This window comes from Pteronotus mesoamericanus, unplaced genomic scaffold, assembly GCF_021234165.1.
Source record: "Pteronotus mesoamericanus isolate MK-2021 breed Mesoamerican mustached bat unplaced genomic scaffold, CSHL_Meso_final scaffold_167, whole genome shotgun sequence".
NCBI lineage: Eukaryota > Metazoa > Chordata > Mammalia > Chiroptera > Mormoopidae > Pteronotus > Pteronotus mesoamericanus.
In genome coordinates, this window is record NW_026555308.1 from 21,329,647 (window position 1) to 21,349,005 (window position 19,359).

The following is a 19,359-nucleotide window of genomic DNA, read 5'->3' on the forward strand; positions in this document are numbered from 1 at the left end:
TTTTCTTAAGTAATAGTAAACCAGACTAGAGAGTTATCTCCTGTACTCATGGGAAACCTTAACCCTGCGCCTGCTAAATCACAAGGTGTATACTGTGGCAGGAATGACAGCTTCTGCTCTCTGTTGATTCTAAAGTCTTCCCACCTCTAATTCTACTAGTAAGCAGAACTTGAGAGTCACTGCCCATCCCTCCCCGCCGACATCTGAATTTTGTCTTCTTTAATAATGTGTTAGGTATAAAGTGAAGTTGGAGGCCTTCAGGAGAAACCAGATAAGAGAAGCATTACTATTCATTTCAAAGCTCAGATAAACCATCACATTAATGATTATCAGAGTTTCATGTTCTAAGCTACTGTGAGGGAGAGGTTAACATAAAATACGAAAAAAAATATATTTTCATTTTAAAGCCTAAGGCTTTGTAGACCTATAAATTTACCCAGCAGCTCTTCATGGACTTTTCAATCTTTTCTATGATCTTCTCTATGAGAAGGCCCACAGTGGGCATCCTGCACTAGACTTGTATCATTAGCTTCGATGTGAATTCTCTTACTCCTCCCCTCCATCCTCAACTGGAGACAGTCAGTACCCACTGGTGGGCCAAGAAGAACAACCACATTTTTATATATGCTTGACAAAATCCTGAAGACTTTTATGCTTTAGTTCTTTGATTACCTTTAATTTTCTCCTACTGTAGCACTGTTATCATAAGGAGCAAACATTCGATGGCACATTTCTTTCTCTTTATCTGTGTAGTCCCTGTAATAGCTGTAAAGGGAAATACACAGTAGTTAGAGAAGATCTGTCTTTGTAGGAGGTGACATCTGGTGGCTGGAATTCTCCACTCTAATTCACTGAATTAGGAGGGAGTGGAAGCAATGCTGGAGAGGTAAGGGAGACAAGCAGAGGTTCCCATGAGTTGTTAAAGAAGCCCTTGGACAAAAAGCTCACCATTTCTGAAAAGATGGCTGCCTGAATGTCAGAAGCCACTGTCAGTGAAGCTTCCGGGGGGGTCTTGTCAAAGGATACCTCACATTCAATAGCCATTAACTTATCTTGACATTTTCTTGATAAAGAATGATTAGATTCCAAAATTTCTACATCTAACCTGTACTTATAAATAAAAGGCTCAAAATGCAACTTGATCTAAATATAGAAGGCATGCCTAGCTTCAGACATTTTAAAAAAAATATTTTATTTATTTTTAGATAGAGGCGAAAGGAGGGAGAAAGAGAGGGAGAGAAACATCAATATGTGCTTGCTTCTCACGCACTCCCCAATGAGGACCTGGCCTGCAACCCAGGCATGTGACCTGACTGGGAATCAAACCAGCAACACTTTGGTTCACAGGTCAGTGCTCAATCCACTGAGCCACACCAGCCAGGGCACTCCAGATATTTTTAATGTCAAGAAAGCTTTAACTAAGCAATTTGGTTAAATATTTAATGTTAACAGGAGTAGAGAAGTTCACCAGTAGAGAAGAATAAAGAAAAACCCTTAAACAATAGATATATTATGAGATGATGGAATTATGGGTGATTTCTATTTATATATTGATATTTTCAAAGTTTTCTACAATGAGCATGAAACTTCTACAATCATAAAAAGTTATATTTCTGAAAGACTGACACAAGTACATATATCACTTGTTTAATGAGAAAGTCACCCTGTGGGTATGAATCAGACCTGAAACATCAATTTCAGACCAAACCAGGGTCTATAAGGCGCCTTTCTGCAGTCAGTTGAGAACAGTGGTTCTCCGTTGGCAGCAAATAGAAACCCAATCCCTTTTGAAAAATTACATTAGCCCTCCTCTTTGGGGGTGCTTATTTTCAAGGGGAGGGATGAAATAAGGAGGTGGAAAATGATCCAGACAGGTGTAGTTTAGAGGTTTGTCGTGCCCCTCCCCCTGCCACTGGGAGCTGCTGGTTTAGGGTACTGAGCACTTCATAAAACTAGCTCTAGGGGGCGCTGCCTCATAACATGTGCTGGAGGACATACTCAGGTGGCGAGAACAGAAGTGTAGGTGCATCCCACATTTCCTCAACAGAAGTGCAAACACAGACCTCACCTGGCCAGTTTCTTCAGCTCGTTATTGATGTCATGGTTGAAGGGCTGTTCCTTTTGGGCTCGGACTAGAAAATCCCGAGCCTTCTGATACTCAGTCATGAGGAGACAGGCCTGTCCAAGGACAGAATTTTAAAAGCATACTTAGGAGAAAGCATTTTTGCGGTGCCCAAGTTCAACACCACTGCCAACTTTTCTTAGGTGTTCGTTCCCAAGTCACCATCAACTCACCTGTCCGCACCGGAAGAGGGCTTTGGCATTCTTTTGGTCAATAATCAGAGCCTGCTCTCCATAGTGCAGAGCCCTGGTGGGCTGTTCCAGTTTCAAGTATGTAAAGGAGAGGTTAAGGAGAACAAGAAGCTTGGCAGCTTCCACCAGGTGCTGCTCTTCAGGGGGTGCTGAGCGCCTGCGGAGAAGCAACAAGGCCTGTGGAGAGGAAAGACAGGTGGTCAAGAGGAGTGACATAATCTTATACATAGAAAACCCTAGGATTTCCCTCCCTCCCACATACCCTTAAAGCTAAAATACTAGTTCTGCAAAGTTTCAAAACATAAGATCAATATACGAGTTAGTTATATTTCTACACTCTACCAATAAACAACTCAACTTACAGTATCAAAAAAATAAAATAAGTAGCAATAACTTCAAAGTGCAAGTTTTGTACAATGAAAACTACAAAACACTGTTGGAGGAAATGAAAGATGACTCAAAGAATTGGAAAGGCAACTCATCTTCATGGATCAGAAGACTTAATATTGGTAAGATGGCAGTATTCCCAAATTGGACTACAGATTTTAATGCAACCATACCAAAATTTCAGCAGGTTTTTTTTTTTTTTTTCCGGAAATGGTCAAGTTGATCCAAAAATTCATATAAAACTTTGAGGTAACCTGAATAGCAAAACAATATTGAAAAGGGAGGTGGAAAACTCACCCTTCTAACTTCAAATTGCAAGTTGAAATTAGAAAAACTTTCTAATTTCAAAACTTATTACAAAACGAAAGTAACCAAGCCAGTGTGGTACTAGCATAAGGACAGAGACACAGATCAACGGAGCAGAACTGACAGTGCAGACTGAAAGTCCAGAAAAACAAACCTATATATCTATAGTCAACTGATTTTCAACAGGGTGCCAACACCATTCAATGGAGGAAAGTGGCCTTTTCAATAAATGGTGCTGAGATGACTGGATAGCACCATGTAAAAGAATGAAGCTGGATTCCTACCTCACACTAGGTACAAAAATTAACTCAAAATGGACCACAGACCTAAATGTAGGAACTACAACTGTAAGACTCTTAAGAGAAAGTATAGATGTAAACCTTTATAATCTTAGATTAGACAATGGTTTTTTAGATATGACACTAAAAGAATAACCAAAGAATAAATATATAAATTGGACTTCATCAAAATTAAAAACTTTTGTGCTTCCAAGGACACTATCAAAAAAGTGAATGAAGAAAATGAAGAGGCTGGCTGATGTTTAAGAAAAATCACTATAATCCTCAGTTACTGGTTTAAGCTGACAACATATAATGGTTTCCTACTATCATTATCTATGCCTGCAAATAATTTATTTTGTGGTTTTTAATAAAAAGTCATACATTCCTGAAAAGATAAAAAGAGTTAAATAATCTACAGATTGGAAGAAAGTATCTGCAAATCATATTTGATAAAGGCTTAGTATCCAAGATATATAAAGAACTTTTACAACTCAACAATAAAAAAGACAACCCAATTAAAAAATGGGCAAAGAGTTGAATAGATATTTCTCCAAAGAAGATATACAAATGGCCAATAGGCACATGAAAAATATTCAACATCATTAATCATCAGGGAAATGCAAGTCAAAATCATAATGAGATGCCTCTCTATGCCCACTAGGAAGGCGATATATAAAAAGGGTCTGGCGCAAATAACACCCCTTCTTATTACAAAATCTTTTATTACAAAATCATAAGCATGCGATTCTATAACATAACACTATCACACTCAGATATACCATATGACATTTTAAGTGATGTGTTCAAATTAAAACTATAAATTACACTCATATTATTATCCTACCAACCACTCAAACAGACATTACTTCTGTAGGAACCTGTATAAAATATATATATATATTTTAATAGTGAAAAGTCATGATTTCGCTATTAAGTATACACATTATGCTTTGACTTGTATTTCTTCCAAGCTGATCAAAGGGTGCGAGGAGGCCCGCTGGGGCACTGCATAAAATATGGAAGCTTCACTAATCTGTGGGTCATCCTTGTGTAAGGGCTATGTTAATCTTGTCTATTGTTCCAATTTTAGTATATGTGCTGCTGTGATGAGGCTGTAATTTTACAAATGGAAAATAAGTGTTGATAAGAAGCCCTTGTATTATTGGTGGGAACGTGAAATGTTGTAGCCACTAATGAAAATAGTACAGCAGTTTTTCAAAAAGTTAAACACAGATTTACCATATGACCCAGCAACTGCACTCCTAGGTACATATCCAAGAAAAATGAAAACATAAATCTAGCCCTGGCTGGTGTGGCTAGGTAGATTGAGTGCTGGCCTGCAAACCAAAGGGTCACTGGTTCGATTCTCAGACGGGGCACATGCCTGGGTTGTGGGCCAAGTCCCCAGTAGGGGATGCATGAGAGGCAACGACATGTTGATGTTTCTCTCCCTTTCTTCCTCCCTCCCTTCCCCTCTGTCTGAAAATAAGATCTTTAAAACAAAAAACAACCCATAAGTCTAAACAGAAACCTGTATGCAAATGTCCATAGCAACATTATTCATAATAACCAAAAAGTGGAAACAACCTGAATGTTTACCAATTAATGAAAGGACAAACAAAAGTTGGTAGGGTTTATATACAATAGAATATTCAGCTTTAAAAAGGAATGATGTTTGGTTCATCAATGTATGCTACAACATCGATGAACCTTGAAAACATTATGCTAAGTGAAAGAAGCCAGTAACAAAAGAATATTGTATGATTCCACTTATGAGTATCCCTAACTGGAAAAATCATAGAGACATAAAGTAGAATAGAGGTTACCAGGGGTTTGGGGGAAGGGAGAAGTGGGAATGGGAGTTATTGCTTAATGGGTCGAGAATTTCCCTTTGGGACGATGGAAAAGTTTTGGAAATGGGTAGTGCAGATGGTTGCACAACTTTGTGAATGTACTTAATGCCATTGGATTATACACCTAAAAATGATGAAATTGGTAAGTACAGTTTAAAAATGAAATAATTATTTTTAAAAGGAATAAAATACTCACATATGCTACAACATAGATGAATCTTGAAAACATTTTGCTAAGCAAGCCAGACACAAAGGACAATATATTCAAGGACTCCATTTTTCAGGTAATGCCCAGAATAGGCAAATCCATAGAAATAAAAAGTAAAATAGGGTTACCAAGGGGTGTGGGAAGAATGGTTAACTGCTAACAGGTACGGGGCTTCTTTTTGGGGTGATGGCATGTTCTGGAATTAGATAGTGATGATAGTTGCACAACTTTGTGACTATATTAAAAAATCAATGAACTATACACTTCATAAGGGTGAATTGAATGGTATGTGAACTATATCACAACAATAGTAAAGAAAAAAGTGATGAAGGCAAAACCTGAATAGCGTCCAGTGTGACTAACAGAGAAGACTCCATTGGAACATGCTAGCAGAATGAAGAAATGCATACTACGTCAGAGAAGATGGTGTTTTAGGTAGAAAGCCACAAGTCTTCCTTTGCCTTCCCTTTTCTAAGTCCTGGTCATTCATTACACAAGTTACTGGCCACTGCTCTCCTACCTTCATACCACCAACCTGGATTGCTCACCTGAACTCTGGCCCCATACCTAAATTTGTCACCTAGAAACAGTCTCCTACAGGCCACCTTTACCTGGCTATTCTTATAAGTGGTCAAAACTGAAGTTAACAAATCTCTTCTTTCCTAGGTATTCTTGTTTTAGGTATTTCTCAGGCCAGAAAGCTTTAAGTAATAACATTCTTTATTTCCTTCATCACTTACATATAAAACTTCAAGTTTAATAATTCATTTTTTAAAAGTACATTTCTAGAACTTTTTCTTTATTTGTACAATTCACACTTCCTTAAACATATTCCTGGATACCTGTAACAGGGTTAGCTGTAAAATGCCTAGTTCATTGCCTAACATGGAACAAATATTCATTAATGAAAGTCTGTCCCTTCAACATAGAGTGGTGTGCTTCTAAGTTTTTAACAACCAGCTCACTTAGCAGGAGGAGCCCCCTAGTGTTTACCTATTCCTGTGGTGTAATTATTCCCACCATGGCTGATTCAAGTTTGCAAAAACTTTATAATTGGTTCTTGTGAGCTCCAGCACATCATTACCGGCATACTACTAATCATTGCCTCTTTCCCAAATATTATTTTTATCAATTCACTCTTCCCCAATGGATCCCTTCCATTCTCTTCCTCATTTATACATATCTCTATACATTTAAGCATCTTCCTGAATCTGATTCCTTGTCTCTATTTCCCTGTTATTTTTCAAATGTAGCCTGTGTTTTAGAGGCTAGGTATCCACCAACTGACCCCTGAATAGTCTCTTTGCTTCTGTATCTTTGCTCATACTTTTCTCTTGTCCAGAGTTTACCCTGTCCCTATTTTCCCTGCCATTTCATCCTCTAGACTCAGCTAAAGCATCATTTCTTCCAAGAAGCCAATACCAGATATTCTAGTACTAGGTACCATAGCCAGGTAAAATTCAAGAGCAAGGACCCTGCCTGATATATCAGTGTGTCCCACACAAGGCTGAGCAAAAGACTGAAAACACAGTGGCGCTAATAAATGCTGCTGCTCTAAAGACTGAGAAGATTTATAAGAGAAACAGGTATGCAAAGCCTCTGGCTGAGTGAGGATGATGTCACACATCGTCTGCTCTCCTGCCTAAGCAGTAGAAAGGAAGAGTACAAAAAAACAAAGAACAGGAAGAGGATCAGTGACAAACCCAATGTGTCAAGAATGGATGGCAGTGTTGTGACTGACTTGGCAGAGAGGAGAACCAATATATAAGGGTCTGGTCTGCGTTTCAGAGCCCTGAGAGCCCTGGGAGCAAGCAGAACTAGGAATCACGGCCATCAGAGTGTAGAAGTGGGGTGGATAAAGGACGACACATTGACCGTTTCCTCCCACTCCCTGTCCCTATGGGTCCAGATGCCCAACCCCTTCCTACTCCCTCAGGAATCAGGTCTATTTTCTAGAGAAATGGAACTGAAGAGGCTCTTGATTCAGGGAGAACATACAAAGCGGAGGAAGGTATAATGGTTAACAGGAGTATTAGAGGACAGTCTCAATAATAACCAGTAAAAAATTCTGTCCTGTTTCCCTGTTCAGTTCTTACTACACTGGTAACTAGGCATTTACAATGGGCAGAAGATAGAGAACTAAATGTCCCCAGAGAAAATGCCTGCACACTGGTATGTATGTGGGAGTCCATCCGATCAAAATGCAATCTACCCCACCAAAGACTTGGGAGTTTCCAGTCAGCTTTTGATGCCTCTTTCAAATCATAATGGACAGCCAAAGATCACCAAACATTTGGGGAAAGCCTCTGTGGGAGAGGGGGAGAGGTGGCCTCCTATCTCCCAGAGGCTGTTCTCTCTTTTCCATAGCAATAGGATTTTTTTCTGGGAACATGTACAGCCAGAATATAGATATTTGCTAGCCTTCCTTATATCTGGTTATGGCCAGGAGAATAGGTCCTGGAAAACAATTTAGTGAAAGTGTCATAGGTATATACCCAAAGCCCTCATTTCCCTCCTACTGCCTAGAACTTAGAGGCCATCACCCTGGACCACAAGGCCCAGAGCCCCTAGAAATGGGGAGACGGTGATATGGAAGAAGCTTGGGAACCTGAGAACGCTGTGGAGCATAGCGACTAAGAAGCCCTCCTTTCACATGAGTAAGGAATATCTATCCTTTGGTCACTTATTATGAGTCTCTGTGACTTGCAGCCAAACCTAATGCAAATGGACAGTCTCTGATGGACAGAAAACCCAACAAATAGAAAAAGAACTGAGGTTTTAAGAAAAATTCAGATGCAAACAGAAGATGGAAAAAAAAACACCTTGAAAATTACAATCAATAGTCTAAAGAGATGAGAAGATTATATGCATGAAACAAAAACAAATGCTGGAAAAATTAAGAGCTCTTGAAAGTTAAGAAAATGAAGAACTTACTAGAAGAAAGGGTAAATAAAGTCAAGAAAAGCTCCCAGACAATGGAATAAAAAGGAGAAAAGATAGAAATTGGGAGAAAGAAAATAAAAAAGGAAATCTAGAAGCTCAGTCCAGAAGTCATATAGTCAATTAACAAGAAGTTCCAGGAAATGAGAGATGATAAAAACAAGAATAAATTATCAAAGCAAGAGCTCAAAAGTTTCCCAGAGCTGAGGACAAATTTCTGAGTAAAGTGATACGCCAAAAGCTCAATATAAAAAATTTAAGAATACAAACACAGGCACACTTAAGCACATCACTTTAAAATTTAAAAATAACACAGGGGAAAAGATCCTTAAATCTCTGTAAGAAAAACAAATTAGTTGCATATAAAGGAATAGGAACCTAACTGGTATCAGACAAGTCTAAAAAATGGAACAATATTCTTCAAAATCTGAGGAACGGTGACATTCTGCATCCTAGAATTCTATCCTCAGTTATGTTACGTGTTATGTGTGAAGTATAAACTATATGAGATCTGTCTGGAAAAAAGCCCAGCTATTGTTAATATAACAAGAACAGTTTGTGCAAGTTCGAGCAGCCAAGGAGAGTGGACTGGAATGCACATGCATGAACAATGGTGACTTCACTGTACTAGTCAGTGATGTCAGTAGATGCCATTGAGTGAGCATGTGTACTCTGTAGCCGTTTCATTCAAAATGACTGAGTAGAACACCACATTTGCATCAAATTTTGCATTAAGTTTGAACATTCCTCCATGGAAACTATTCAGATAATTCAGAAGGCCACAGCTATGGGCAACTGGTGATTGGCAGCTTCATCATGACAGTGTGCCCACTCATGCATTACATCTCATGCAGAGTATTTTGGCGAAACATCAAATCACCCAGGTGACTCAGGCCCACAACAGCCCAAATTTGGCACCCCATGACTTCTAGCTTTTCCCAAAACTAAAATCACCTTTGAAAGGGGCAAGATTTCAGAGCACTGATGAGATTCAGGAAAATATGATGGGGCAGCTGATGGTGATTAGGGGAACTGTGTGAAGGGGACCAAAGTGTTATTGTCCTATGTACAATGTTTCTTGTATCTTGTATCTTCTTCAATAAATGTTTCTCTTTAAAAAAAGAAAATTACATGGCTGGATACCTTCTGGACAAACCTCCTAAGAATATTTTTAGATATGCAAAGATGTACTCTATCAAAACAAGGGAGTAAACTAAGAAAAACAACAGGAAATCCACCAATCTCAGGGCAGCCCTGGGACAAGGGCTGTGCAGCAGGCCCAAAGAGCTTCAGTTTGACGTGGAGTTCCACTGGGGACATCCTGAGAAAATATGAACTGCTGGACAGTGAGAGGCATGATCACATGGAAAGCAGCACTGAAAGAGGCTTTCTATTGCTGTGAGAATTAGGAAAAAACAGTAGTAGGTATACAGAAAACAAGGCAAAAAAGAGGCAATTCAAGGGGCAGATGGGGGCTGTTGCACAAGTTAGGCATGGTGAAGAGCTTGGCTCAGCAGGTATAACATTATATAATCTCAATTATGTAAGACTGAATACTGATTTTTAAAATACTGGGAAAGCAGAAGCAAGAACTAAAGCCTCACTTGCTATAATGAGAAATCGAAAATGTCAAAAAGAGCAACTAAAGCACATCATTTATAAATTCAGAATACCAGAAAAACAGCAGATATAGTTAAAAAGTGACTGCTCATGAAATTAGACCTAGGAAATAAGTGATGGAAAAATTGGCCTGTTTTTAACAAGAAAAAATGTTTTTTAAGTAAACAGGCTCTCAAGAAACAAATAGTATCCATGATACAACCTAATTGTGAGCCAAAATCTGTACTATCCAAGTTAAGAACCTGATTTTATCAGAATGCTCTCCTCTTTTCTCTGCAGCATATTCATATAAGCCAAATGGGGCAGATACTGTTAGCTGCTTACCCAGTATCTACTCCCCTCCCTGTCTCCTAATTACTTCCATTTCATTTAAAACAGCAATGTATTAATTTAAAAAGTACATTTTCCAGCTTCCTATACAGTTAAGGGTGTACATTTAACATGCTCAATGAAATATAAACAGGAAGTAATACACACACCGAACTCTTCTCCCCTTTCTTCTTTCTGCCCACATAATCATGTGATGCTACAAGCTGAATGACCCCCCCACTATGGAGGGGGAAAAACAAGGTCACATTTAAGGGTAGTGGAGCAGAAAGAAGGAACCTGGATACCTGGTGGCTTCATGGAACTGCCACGCAGCCTTGGAATGCTTCCCTTTTTATGTGAGAACAAATTAAATACCTAGTTTACTTAAAGGCCAGTTTTTCAGGGTTTTATTGCTTGCAGTTGAGTGCAAATCTGGACTGATTTAGGCTCAGAATGCAAATGAGATGTAAAATCAGACTACCCCTAGACTCTAAACTCTGTCTGGTTTTTCACGAAGTGCTCAAAATATTTACTGAGCTACAGAGCACAGTGAATTCCTGTCAGCATAACCTACACAAGAGGACAGATCACAATCAGAAGGCTAGTAGAAGGGAGTCAGCTCAGTTTGATGAGTCTCTGTCAGATAGGAAATGAAGATGGCAAACTTTACAAAGGGGTGGAAAAATCAGTAGAGAAGCTAACACTAAGATGAGAATTTTAAAAACCTTTTTACTGAAATACATACACATTAAGTACAAAAATAAGTGTACAGCTCAATGAATTTTCATAACCTGAACACGCCCATGTAATCGGCATCAAGTACCAGACACAGAACACCAGGCTCCCCCAAATACCTTGCCCCTCTTGCAGCTATCTAGCATGAAGAGGTTTAATGAGATTTTTTTTTAATGGCTGTATATAAATAGTAGGGAAAGAGACAAGGTCTATTTCTTTCAAACAAAGACTATTTCAGGGTCTAAACATACTTCTTAAGCATTCTTACCCGTTTATATCTCACTTTGGCATCGTAGAAACGATTTTGGCGGAAGAGGTAGTTGCCAAACTCTCGTTCAGTAGCTGCCACTTTTAGGACCTTCTGAAGTGGAAATCGATCTTGTTGATCCTGAAGACCAAAGACAAGGACACCCAGCAAGAAAAACTGAAAACCACAATACCCCAATGCAAGTGTTACACCTGTTCCGTCTTTCTCCTTTAGAGTATGCACTTTTGTTCACTGATGTATGTGTGCCAAGCTTTGGGCTATGTGCCTCTGAAGAGGTCATCTCTGTGAATCCCAACAGAAGCCATGGCAGTTCGATGCTATCACTGTCCCCACTTTATAGCCTATAGCCAAAGGTAGATCTACTTCTACAGTCCTCCTAGAGATGTTTGCTAAAGCAGCAGTTTCCATGGAATTAGAAACTGATGGAACTTGTTAAGCACAAAAATCAGGACCATTTATTCACCATAATTTAACAGGTCTTGGTCCATCCAGGGCTGTACTGATCTTTGTAGCTATAATGCACTACCTGGAGTACATGTCAAAATCACCCATAGAACCTGGCTGGTGTGGCTCAGTAGGTTGGGCATCATCCTGCAAAGTAAAAGGTCACAGGTTCAATTCCCACTAAGGGCACATGCCTGGGTTACAGGTTCGGTCCCCTATTGGGGAACATGCAAGAGGCAACCAATTGATGTTTCTCTCCCCCTCTCTCTCCCCTCCCCTCCCTTCTCTATAGAATCAATTAAAAAAAATCACCCATAGAGCCTCTTTTTACATACATGTACTATCCTCCCCCCACCCTTGCCCTGACCCCAGAAATTTTATTTTTTAAATTTTTTCTTTCTTTAGTTATTTTTAAATACATTTGTCTCTGCCTTCCCCCCACCACTTTCCCTTGCCCCCTCCCTCCTTCCCTCCCTCAGCTCTTCCCCTTTGGTTTTGTCCATGAGTTCTTGCTATATGTTCCTTGACTTTCCCCTTCCCTTCCCTTTCCCTGCCCGCCCCTTCCTCCTTCCCTCTTGTCTCTGTTGATTTCTTTTCCTTTCAGTGTTGCTGGTCTTATTTTCCTTGCATCTTTGTATTGTTGGTTAGGTTCCGCTTATAGGCGAGATCATATGGTATTTGTCTTTCGCCCCCTGGCTTATTTCGCTTAGCATAATGCTCTCCAGTTCCATCCATGCTGTTGCGAAGTTTAGTACCTTTTTCCTTTCTGCTGCGTAGTATTCCATTGTGTATATGTACCACAATTTTTTGATCCAATCATCTACTGATGGGCATCTAGGTTGCTTTCAACACTTGGCTATTGTAAATTGTGCTGCTATGAACATTTGGGTGCATAGGTTCTTTTGTATTGGCGTTTTGGTGTTCTTAGGGTATAGTCCCAGCAGGGGAATCACTGGATCAAAAGGCAGTTCCATTTTCAGCTTTTTGAGGAAACTCCACACCACCTTCCACAGTGGCTGTACCAGTCTGCATTCCCACCAACAGTGTACTAGGGTTCCCTTTCCTCCACAGCCTCACCAGCACCTGTTGTTTGTTGATCTGTTTATGATGGCCATTCTGACCAGTGTGAGGTGATACCTCATGGTGGTTTTGATCTGCATTTCTCTGATGGCTAGTGATGCTGAGCATCCTTTCAAATGCCTCTGGGCCCTCTCTATCTCCTCCTTGGAAAAGCATCTGCCCAGGTCCTTTGCCCATTTTTTGACTGGATCGTTTGTCTTCTTGGAGTGGAGTCGAGTGAGTTCTTTATATATCTTGGAGATCAAACCTCTGTCTGATGTATCATTAGTGAATATATTTTCCCATAGGGTTGGCTCCCTTTTCATTTTGCTGATGTTTTCTTTAGCCGTGCAGAAGCTTCTTATTTTGATGAGGTCCCACTTGTTTATTCTTTCCTTTATGTCCCTTGCTTTAGGAGACATATCAGTGAAAAAATTGCTGCGTGGGATATCTGAGAGTTTCCTGCCAATGTTCTCCTCTAGGACTTTGATGGTGTTGTGACTTATATTTAAGTCTTTTATTCATCTTGAGTTTATTTTTGTGTATGGTGTCAGCTGATGATCCAATTTCAATTTTTTGCATGTAGCCATCCAGCTCTCCCAACACCATTTGTTGAAGAGGCTATTATGGCTCCATTTTATGCTTCTGTCCCCTTTGTAAAATATTAGATGCCCATAGAGACCTGGGCTTATTTCTGGGCTTTCTATTCTGTTCCACTGGTCTATGGGTCTGTTCTTGTGCCAGTACCAAATTGTTTTGAGTATATTGGCTTTGTAGTAGAGTTTGATGTCTGGTATTGTAATCCCTCCTACTTTGTGTTTCTTTCTCAAAATTGCTGCGGCTATTAGGGGTCGTTTATGGTTCCATATAAATTTTTGAAATGTCTGTTCTATTTCTGTGAAATATGTCATTGGTATCTTAATAGGGATTGCATTGAATCTATAAATTGCTTTGGGTAGTATGGACATTTTGATGATATTAATTCTTCCAATCCATGAGCACAGTATATGCTTCCATTTATTTGTGTCTTCCTTAATTTCTTTTTTCAATGTTATATAGTTTTCTGCATACAGGTCTTTTACATCTTTGGTTAAATTTATGCCTAGGTACTTTATTGCACCGGCAATGCAATAGAAGAAGAAGAAATCAGAGAAAAAAATACCATTCGATATAGCAAGAAGGAAAATAAAGTGACCCCAGAAATTTTAATTAAGTACACCAGAGGTGTGACTCAGGCATCTGCAAGAAACTCTTGTTTTGGGTAAAGATGAAAAAAGATAAGATCCCTCACTTGAGGTGCTGACAGTTTAGCAGGGTAAACATCATATACAGATATAATCCTGAGGTGGGTATCTAAGGTCACATATACAGTCAGTGTGAGATAGAATGACAAAGAGTGCATACTACTGAGATTAGAAGCCCTATCTTTATACAAAGGGTTAAGTAAAGGCAATAAAGAAATGGTAACACTCAAATTATGAGAAAAGAGACCATTATGTTCCTCTTTGCCTGGGATTATCCCAGTTAACATCTAATGTCCTGGTATCCTATCCAGTTAATAATCCCTTTCACTCTAAAGTGTCTTGGGCTGAACAAAAATTATATGGTCACCCTAGTTATAAGCTACCAATGCTTGACTTGCTGGAAATCAAACTTAATGTTGAGAAGCAAATATTCACGGTCTAGTACAGAGAAGTAGGCAAAGGACAACTAAAAGATCAATTCAAAATGTTGGCGTCCATACCAAATCCACCGCCTGACCTTGGCCTAGCACAGTTACACACGCACAAGAGCCAATATGAAGATGGACAGTACTAGGAAGTGGGGAACACCACCGCCACCACACAGGAGCCTCATGGGTGGAGCCTGGGCCAGAGGACCAGCAGCGGAGCATGATTAATTACCAAACACATGAACCCAACCCTCTTTCAGTGACGTGCTGACATTTGTGCTCCAGAACTTACAGCTGACAGGGCACAAAATTTGTCTGATTCAGCAGAATCCAGGAAGTCAAGTAGCTCAATCTCAAATAAGACGGTGCTGTTTGCGGGGATCAAGGGTGGGCAGCCCAGCGTTCCATAGGCATAGGTTGGTTTGAACAGAAACCTGGCCAGCTCTCCCCTCCGCATGCTCAGAATGCCCAACTCCATGCCCCAAAGTGTAATATCTGGAAGAATGGACAAAAACTTGGTTGAAGCTTGCCCAATACCCTGTTCCAATGTTATCAAATTATTCTCTTTATGTCTAGATATTTCCACATGATATGCCAGGTCTTCTGCATTGTGGTCCCAACTCACTTTTCAGCTTTGTTTCCCACTACCATCACCATTCCAACTCTAACTTCTCTAGGTTCTGCAGCATTCTAGCCTTTACATTTTTGTTCACACAATTCTTTCTTCCTGCAACATCTTCCTCCTCCCCTCATGCCCAGCTTCTGCCCTGACTTAAATCTTACTCAGACTTCAGGACTCATTTCAAATGCACACTCTTCCATGAAGCCTTCCCTGATCTTCCCAGCTGGAATTAACTGTTCCTTCATAAAGTACTCCTATAACACTCCTTGTACTTCCCAGGAACTTATCTGATTCTACCAGGTTAGTTGTCTGAACACAAGTCAATCTTCCCCACCACACTGGCAGAGATGTTCTAATCATCTGGGTACATTCTCTCTTTTCATCATGCATTGTGGGTAGTAAGCATTCAACAGATGTTTACTCAATAAACAAAAACCCCACAATATCCAATGGTTCAGCCAGGATGTAAAGATAACCTTGCCAGTAGGACATGTCCCAAAGACCTAGCTCTTGAGGAGGGAACTGGCTGGTTAGCAAAACCCAGCCTCAGAAAAACCACCTCCAAGAGTCTATGTCCTGGACAGTTTTCCAATCCTAGGGTATTGCCGCTCATTAATTTCCCTGCACAACCCTTTCTTTTCCAGCTCCTAATGTGAACTCACCTTCTCCAAGCTTCATGAGCCGATGAGTTCTTCTAAAGCAGTTAGAATCAAAAGGCTTGTCCATGTGCTCCAGGTATCCAGAATATTTCACTAGGACAGAGGAAACAGACAAAGAAAAATGGACCAATACCCTCACCTCTATAACGTCACATCTCTTTAATTACCACACAAAAACAATAGAGTTGATGCCCTTGAACCGCCCCACTCCCCGAGTGACAGGAATAAATCTTTCCCTAGGGTTCGGATGCCTGCCCTTTGGCTCTGAGGTTCAGAAAATAGGCTTGTGAGCTTTGGCATATCCCTTGTTCACAGTGGGAGATATGGGGGTCCCCTCGTTGTCCCTTAAAAATTTGAATTCTAACAAACAATGTTCTACCCCATAAAAATGCTAATTTTTTAACAAAACGTAAAGTGCCTCCCCTCAAAGGAAAGCGCCATGAAACCGCCATTCCTCTCGTATTCCCAGCTTCTCGAGGCGAGATGGCACCGGGACCCCCAGGCTGTACCTAGCACGGAAGCATCCGGTGTCACCAGCTCACCAGCACCCTCTCGGATGACATCCTTCAGCACACCCCGGTCCCCGGAAATGTCCAGCATCCACCGACTTAACCTCTGGTAAGGAGACTTGTGGAGAACAAAACACAGGCTTCAGAGCCCTCAGGCTGCACCCCAACTCCAACCCTGACTGGCCAACGCCAGGGCCCCCACCTGGCCTCGGGCGCCGTCCCCTCGCCAGACCCCAGGAGTTCGGGCGTTCCCCACCATGGCCACACAGACAAGCCCAGCCACCCACCCTGTACTGGTGATGCCGGAAGACTCCCAAAAGCTGCAAACCGGCCGCTCCTTTATACCTGGCCTTCTGCACTGGACCCGGGCATTCCGTTCAGGGGCTGCGAGGGGGAGCCCATAGTTTCGTTCAAACTGCAGCCAACGGCTCTCAGGCCATGGAGGGCATGGCAAGGCACGTGACAAGTGTGCGCAGAGCACGATGGGGCACGCGGTGGGGGGGCTTGCAGAACACTGTGCAGCACGTGGTGAGGCCGTGCGTGGTGGGGCACGTGATGGGGGCGGGAATGTTCAGCGGGTCACGTGGGTGGAGCGCCCTGGTGAGCGCGAGGCCGCAGAAACGGCCTACAGCTGGAAGGCTTAGCCCCCCCACCACCCCGCAATGCATTATTTCCACCTTCTTTTTTTCTCATTTGCTTTTTCTGTTCAACCCACTCCAATATAGCCACTTTTCCCTGCTCCATGCCACGGAGGCTGTTCTTGTTGCCAAATTCATCAGACACCTTTTGTCCTCAAATTCCTGGACCCTTGTCAGCATTTGATGAAGCTGACTTCTCCGACCACTAAATACTCTCTTCTCTTGGCTTCTATATTTGTTTTCTACCACTGTCACAACAGATTACCACAAACCTAGCTGTTTAAAGCAACACGTATTTATTTTCTCACAGTTCTGTAGGTTAGAAGTCTGACGTCAGTCTCTCTGCTCAAATGAAGGCATTAGCTCGACTGGAGGCTTTTGGCAAAGAATCTACTTCAAAACTCATTCGGGTTGTTGACAAATCCAGATCCTTGAAGCTCTAGTCCTGAGGTCCCCATGGCCTTCCTGGCTGTCAGCCGGGAGCCACCCTTAGCCCTCAGAGGCTTCTCTCCCATCCTTGCACATGGGGCCCACACCTCAGTGTCAGCAGCAGCGCGGAATCCTCCTCATGGTTGGAGTCCTGCTGCTGCTTCTTCTGTACCATCTCTCTCTGACTCTAGGCAGAGAAAGTCCTCTGCTGTCCTCATATGATTAAATTGGACCCACCTGGATAAATCAGGCCGGTGACTGTGATTGCATCTTCCAAGTCCCTTCTACCATGTCGGTAACATATACACAGAGTCCAGGAATGAGGGCTGCCTCCCACAGCTTCCTACAGCCACACTCCCCTGATGTTTCCCTTATCTCTCTGGTTGTCCCTTCTCAATCATCCTCCATCTCCTGACCTCTAAACGTTAGCATCCTAGGGCTGTCCTTGGACCCCTGCCCATCTCCATTTTCAATCCCTGAGAGATCCCAACCATTCCCACAGATTTAAATATGTGCTAGAAACAGGTGCCAGAGTCCAACTGCCTTTTTCAGTGGTTCTCAAAGAGTACTCAGTCCCCAGACCAGCAGCATCAGTGCTTGTTACAAAAGCAAATTCTTGAGCCCATCCATGTACTCCTGAATCAGAAACTCTGGGACCAGGGCCTAGAGATTTGTGTTTTAACAAGGGCTCTGGGTGATTCTGTTGTTTGCTGAAGTCTGCAGACCAGTTGGGCTACTCAGTTCTTTCACCTGGATGTCCCGGGGCTTCCGACTCTGGATCCCCTTTTTACTTTGTTTACATCATTCTTCTCTGTATCAGTCATTTGCCTTCACCACCCACCCACCCAAGTGCTCACGCTACTGTTATCCATTATATCCACAGCAGCCAGAATGATGTTTTAAAAATATGAATGAGATGCTATTCCCTTGCCTTAAAACCCTCCGATAGCTCCCGCTGTCCTTGAAATGAAATCCAAACCTTTGCCCTAGTTTACACAGGCCTCCTTGTCAACCTCTCTGGCCTCATCTTCTGATGTTTCCTCTCCTTTACTGCACTCCAACTACCCAGGTCTCCTCTCTGGTGCTTTCCAGCCTCAGGTCCTTTGCACTTGCTGCCCCACTGTCTTGTCTACCCTCATGAATCCTTTCAGGTGGTTGGTTCCTGTGTATCCTTCCCATCTCAGCTCAACCGTCTCTTCTCAAAGTCATTGCCCTGCAGCTTACTGAAGTGCACATCATGCAACCTGTCGTCCCGGTCCCCTTTCTCATCACACTGTTTACTTCCCGCATACCATTTAACACTGTATTAACTTGTTTATTTATGACCTTACGCCATTCCCACCCCCATACTCCAAAAGCACAGAAACCTTGTCTCTCTTGTTCTTTAATATATTCATAATACCCAGCTCAATGTTTGACACATGGCAGGTTTTCAATAAATATTTCTTGAATTAACAAATAAAATTAGCTGTCTGTCTGTCTATACCAGACCTTGGTCTTGCCTGTCACTGGGGTGGAGACCTCCCCTGTTGGCAGACATAGGTGCTTAGGCCTGTGGGAGTTGTGGCCTGCTTTTCTAGAGCTTGTCTGTTCTCCCTCCCTCCTCCCTCTCTTATTCTCTTCATTTTCAGGTGAGTTGATTCAATTCCAGGTGATACAGAATTTGGGATACAACAAAGATCTCTAGGTAAATCTGCTGTTTGGCAGGATTCTGGGCTTGGTTTACTCTTACCTCATACTTAAGATTGAAATGGCTGAGAGGAACTAAAGCTATGAGCCACTGCATGATTACTTTTTTTTATTATTATTATTTACAAAAGTTAATTCTAAAATGTAGCAACAGGCTCCAAGACAACACTTCATTCTAGCTATACAGGGCAACTGATAGTATGACAGGGAATCCAGATCTTAAAGCAAGAATGGAATTAAGGGTCACCATTGCTCCAGGCACAAAGAACAGCTCACTTTTTGCCAGATTTGTTCTTTCCACCTATGGCCAAGGGGCTCCTTCCCTACAGCCTTCACTTTTAGTTCCTTGAGTTTCTTCTGCTCCTCTTTTTGCTTTTGCTTGATGCCTTATCTTCCTTGTACATCCCCTTGGCCTGCT

The 19,359-nt window shown here is 41.6% G+C and overlaps 1 protein-coding gene and 1 non-coding gene across 3 annotated transcripts; both read right to left on the bottom strand.

Annotated features, from left to right (window-relative positions):
- Window positions 1-674: 674 nt before the first annotated feature.
- Window positions 675-16,587, bottom strand: FKBP6 (FKBP prolyl isomerase family member 6 (inactive)). Of its 2 annotated transcripts, none has more exons than XM_054589739.1 (8): window positions 16,531-16,587; window positions 16,186-16,303; window positions 15,680-15,769; window positions 14,688-14,890; window positions 11,221-11,340; window positions 2,296-2,490; window positions 2,069-2,178; window positions 675-765 (listed from the first exon to the last, which is right to left on the bottom strand). In XM_054589739.1, the coding sequence occupies exons 1-8, from the start codon at window positions 16,585-16,587 to the stop codon at window positions 675-677; spliced, it is 984 nt and encodes a 327-aa protein (XP_054445714.1). The 2 variants fall into 2 exon arrangements, with proteins under 2 accessions (XP_054445714.1, XP_054445713.1); XM_054589738.1 differs by lacking the exon at window positions 16,531-16,587 and adding an exon at window positions 16,388-16,444.
- On the bottom strand, window positions 4,297-4,400 carry LOC129083983 (U6 spliceosomal RNA). The gene has a single exon (XR_008530547.1). It is a non-coding gene; the product is annotated as a U6 spliceosomal RNA (small nuclear RNA).
- Window positions 16,588-19,359: the final 2,772 nt, after the last annotated feature.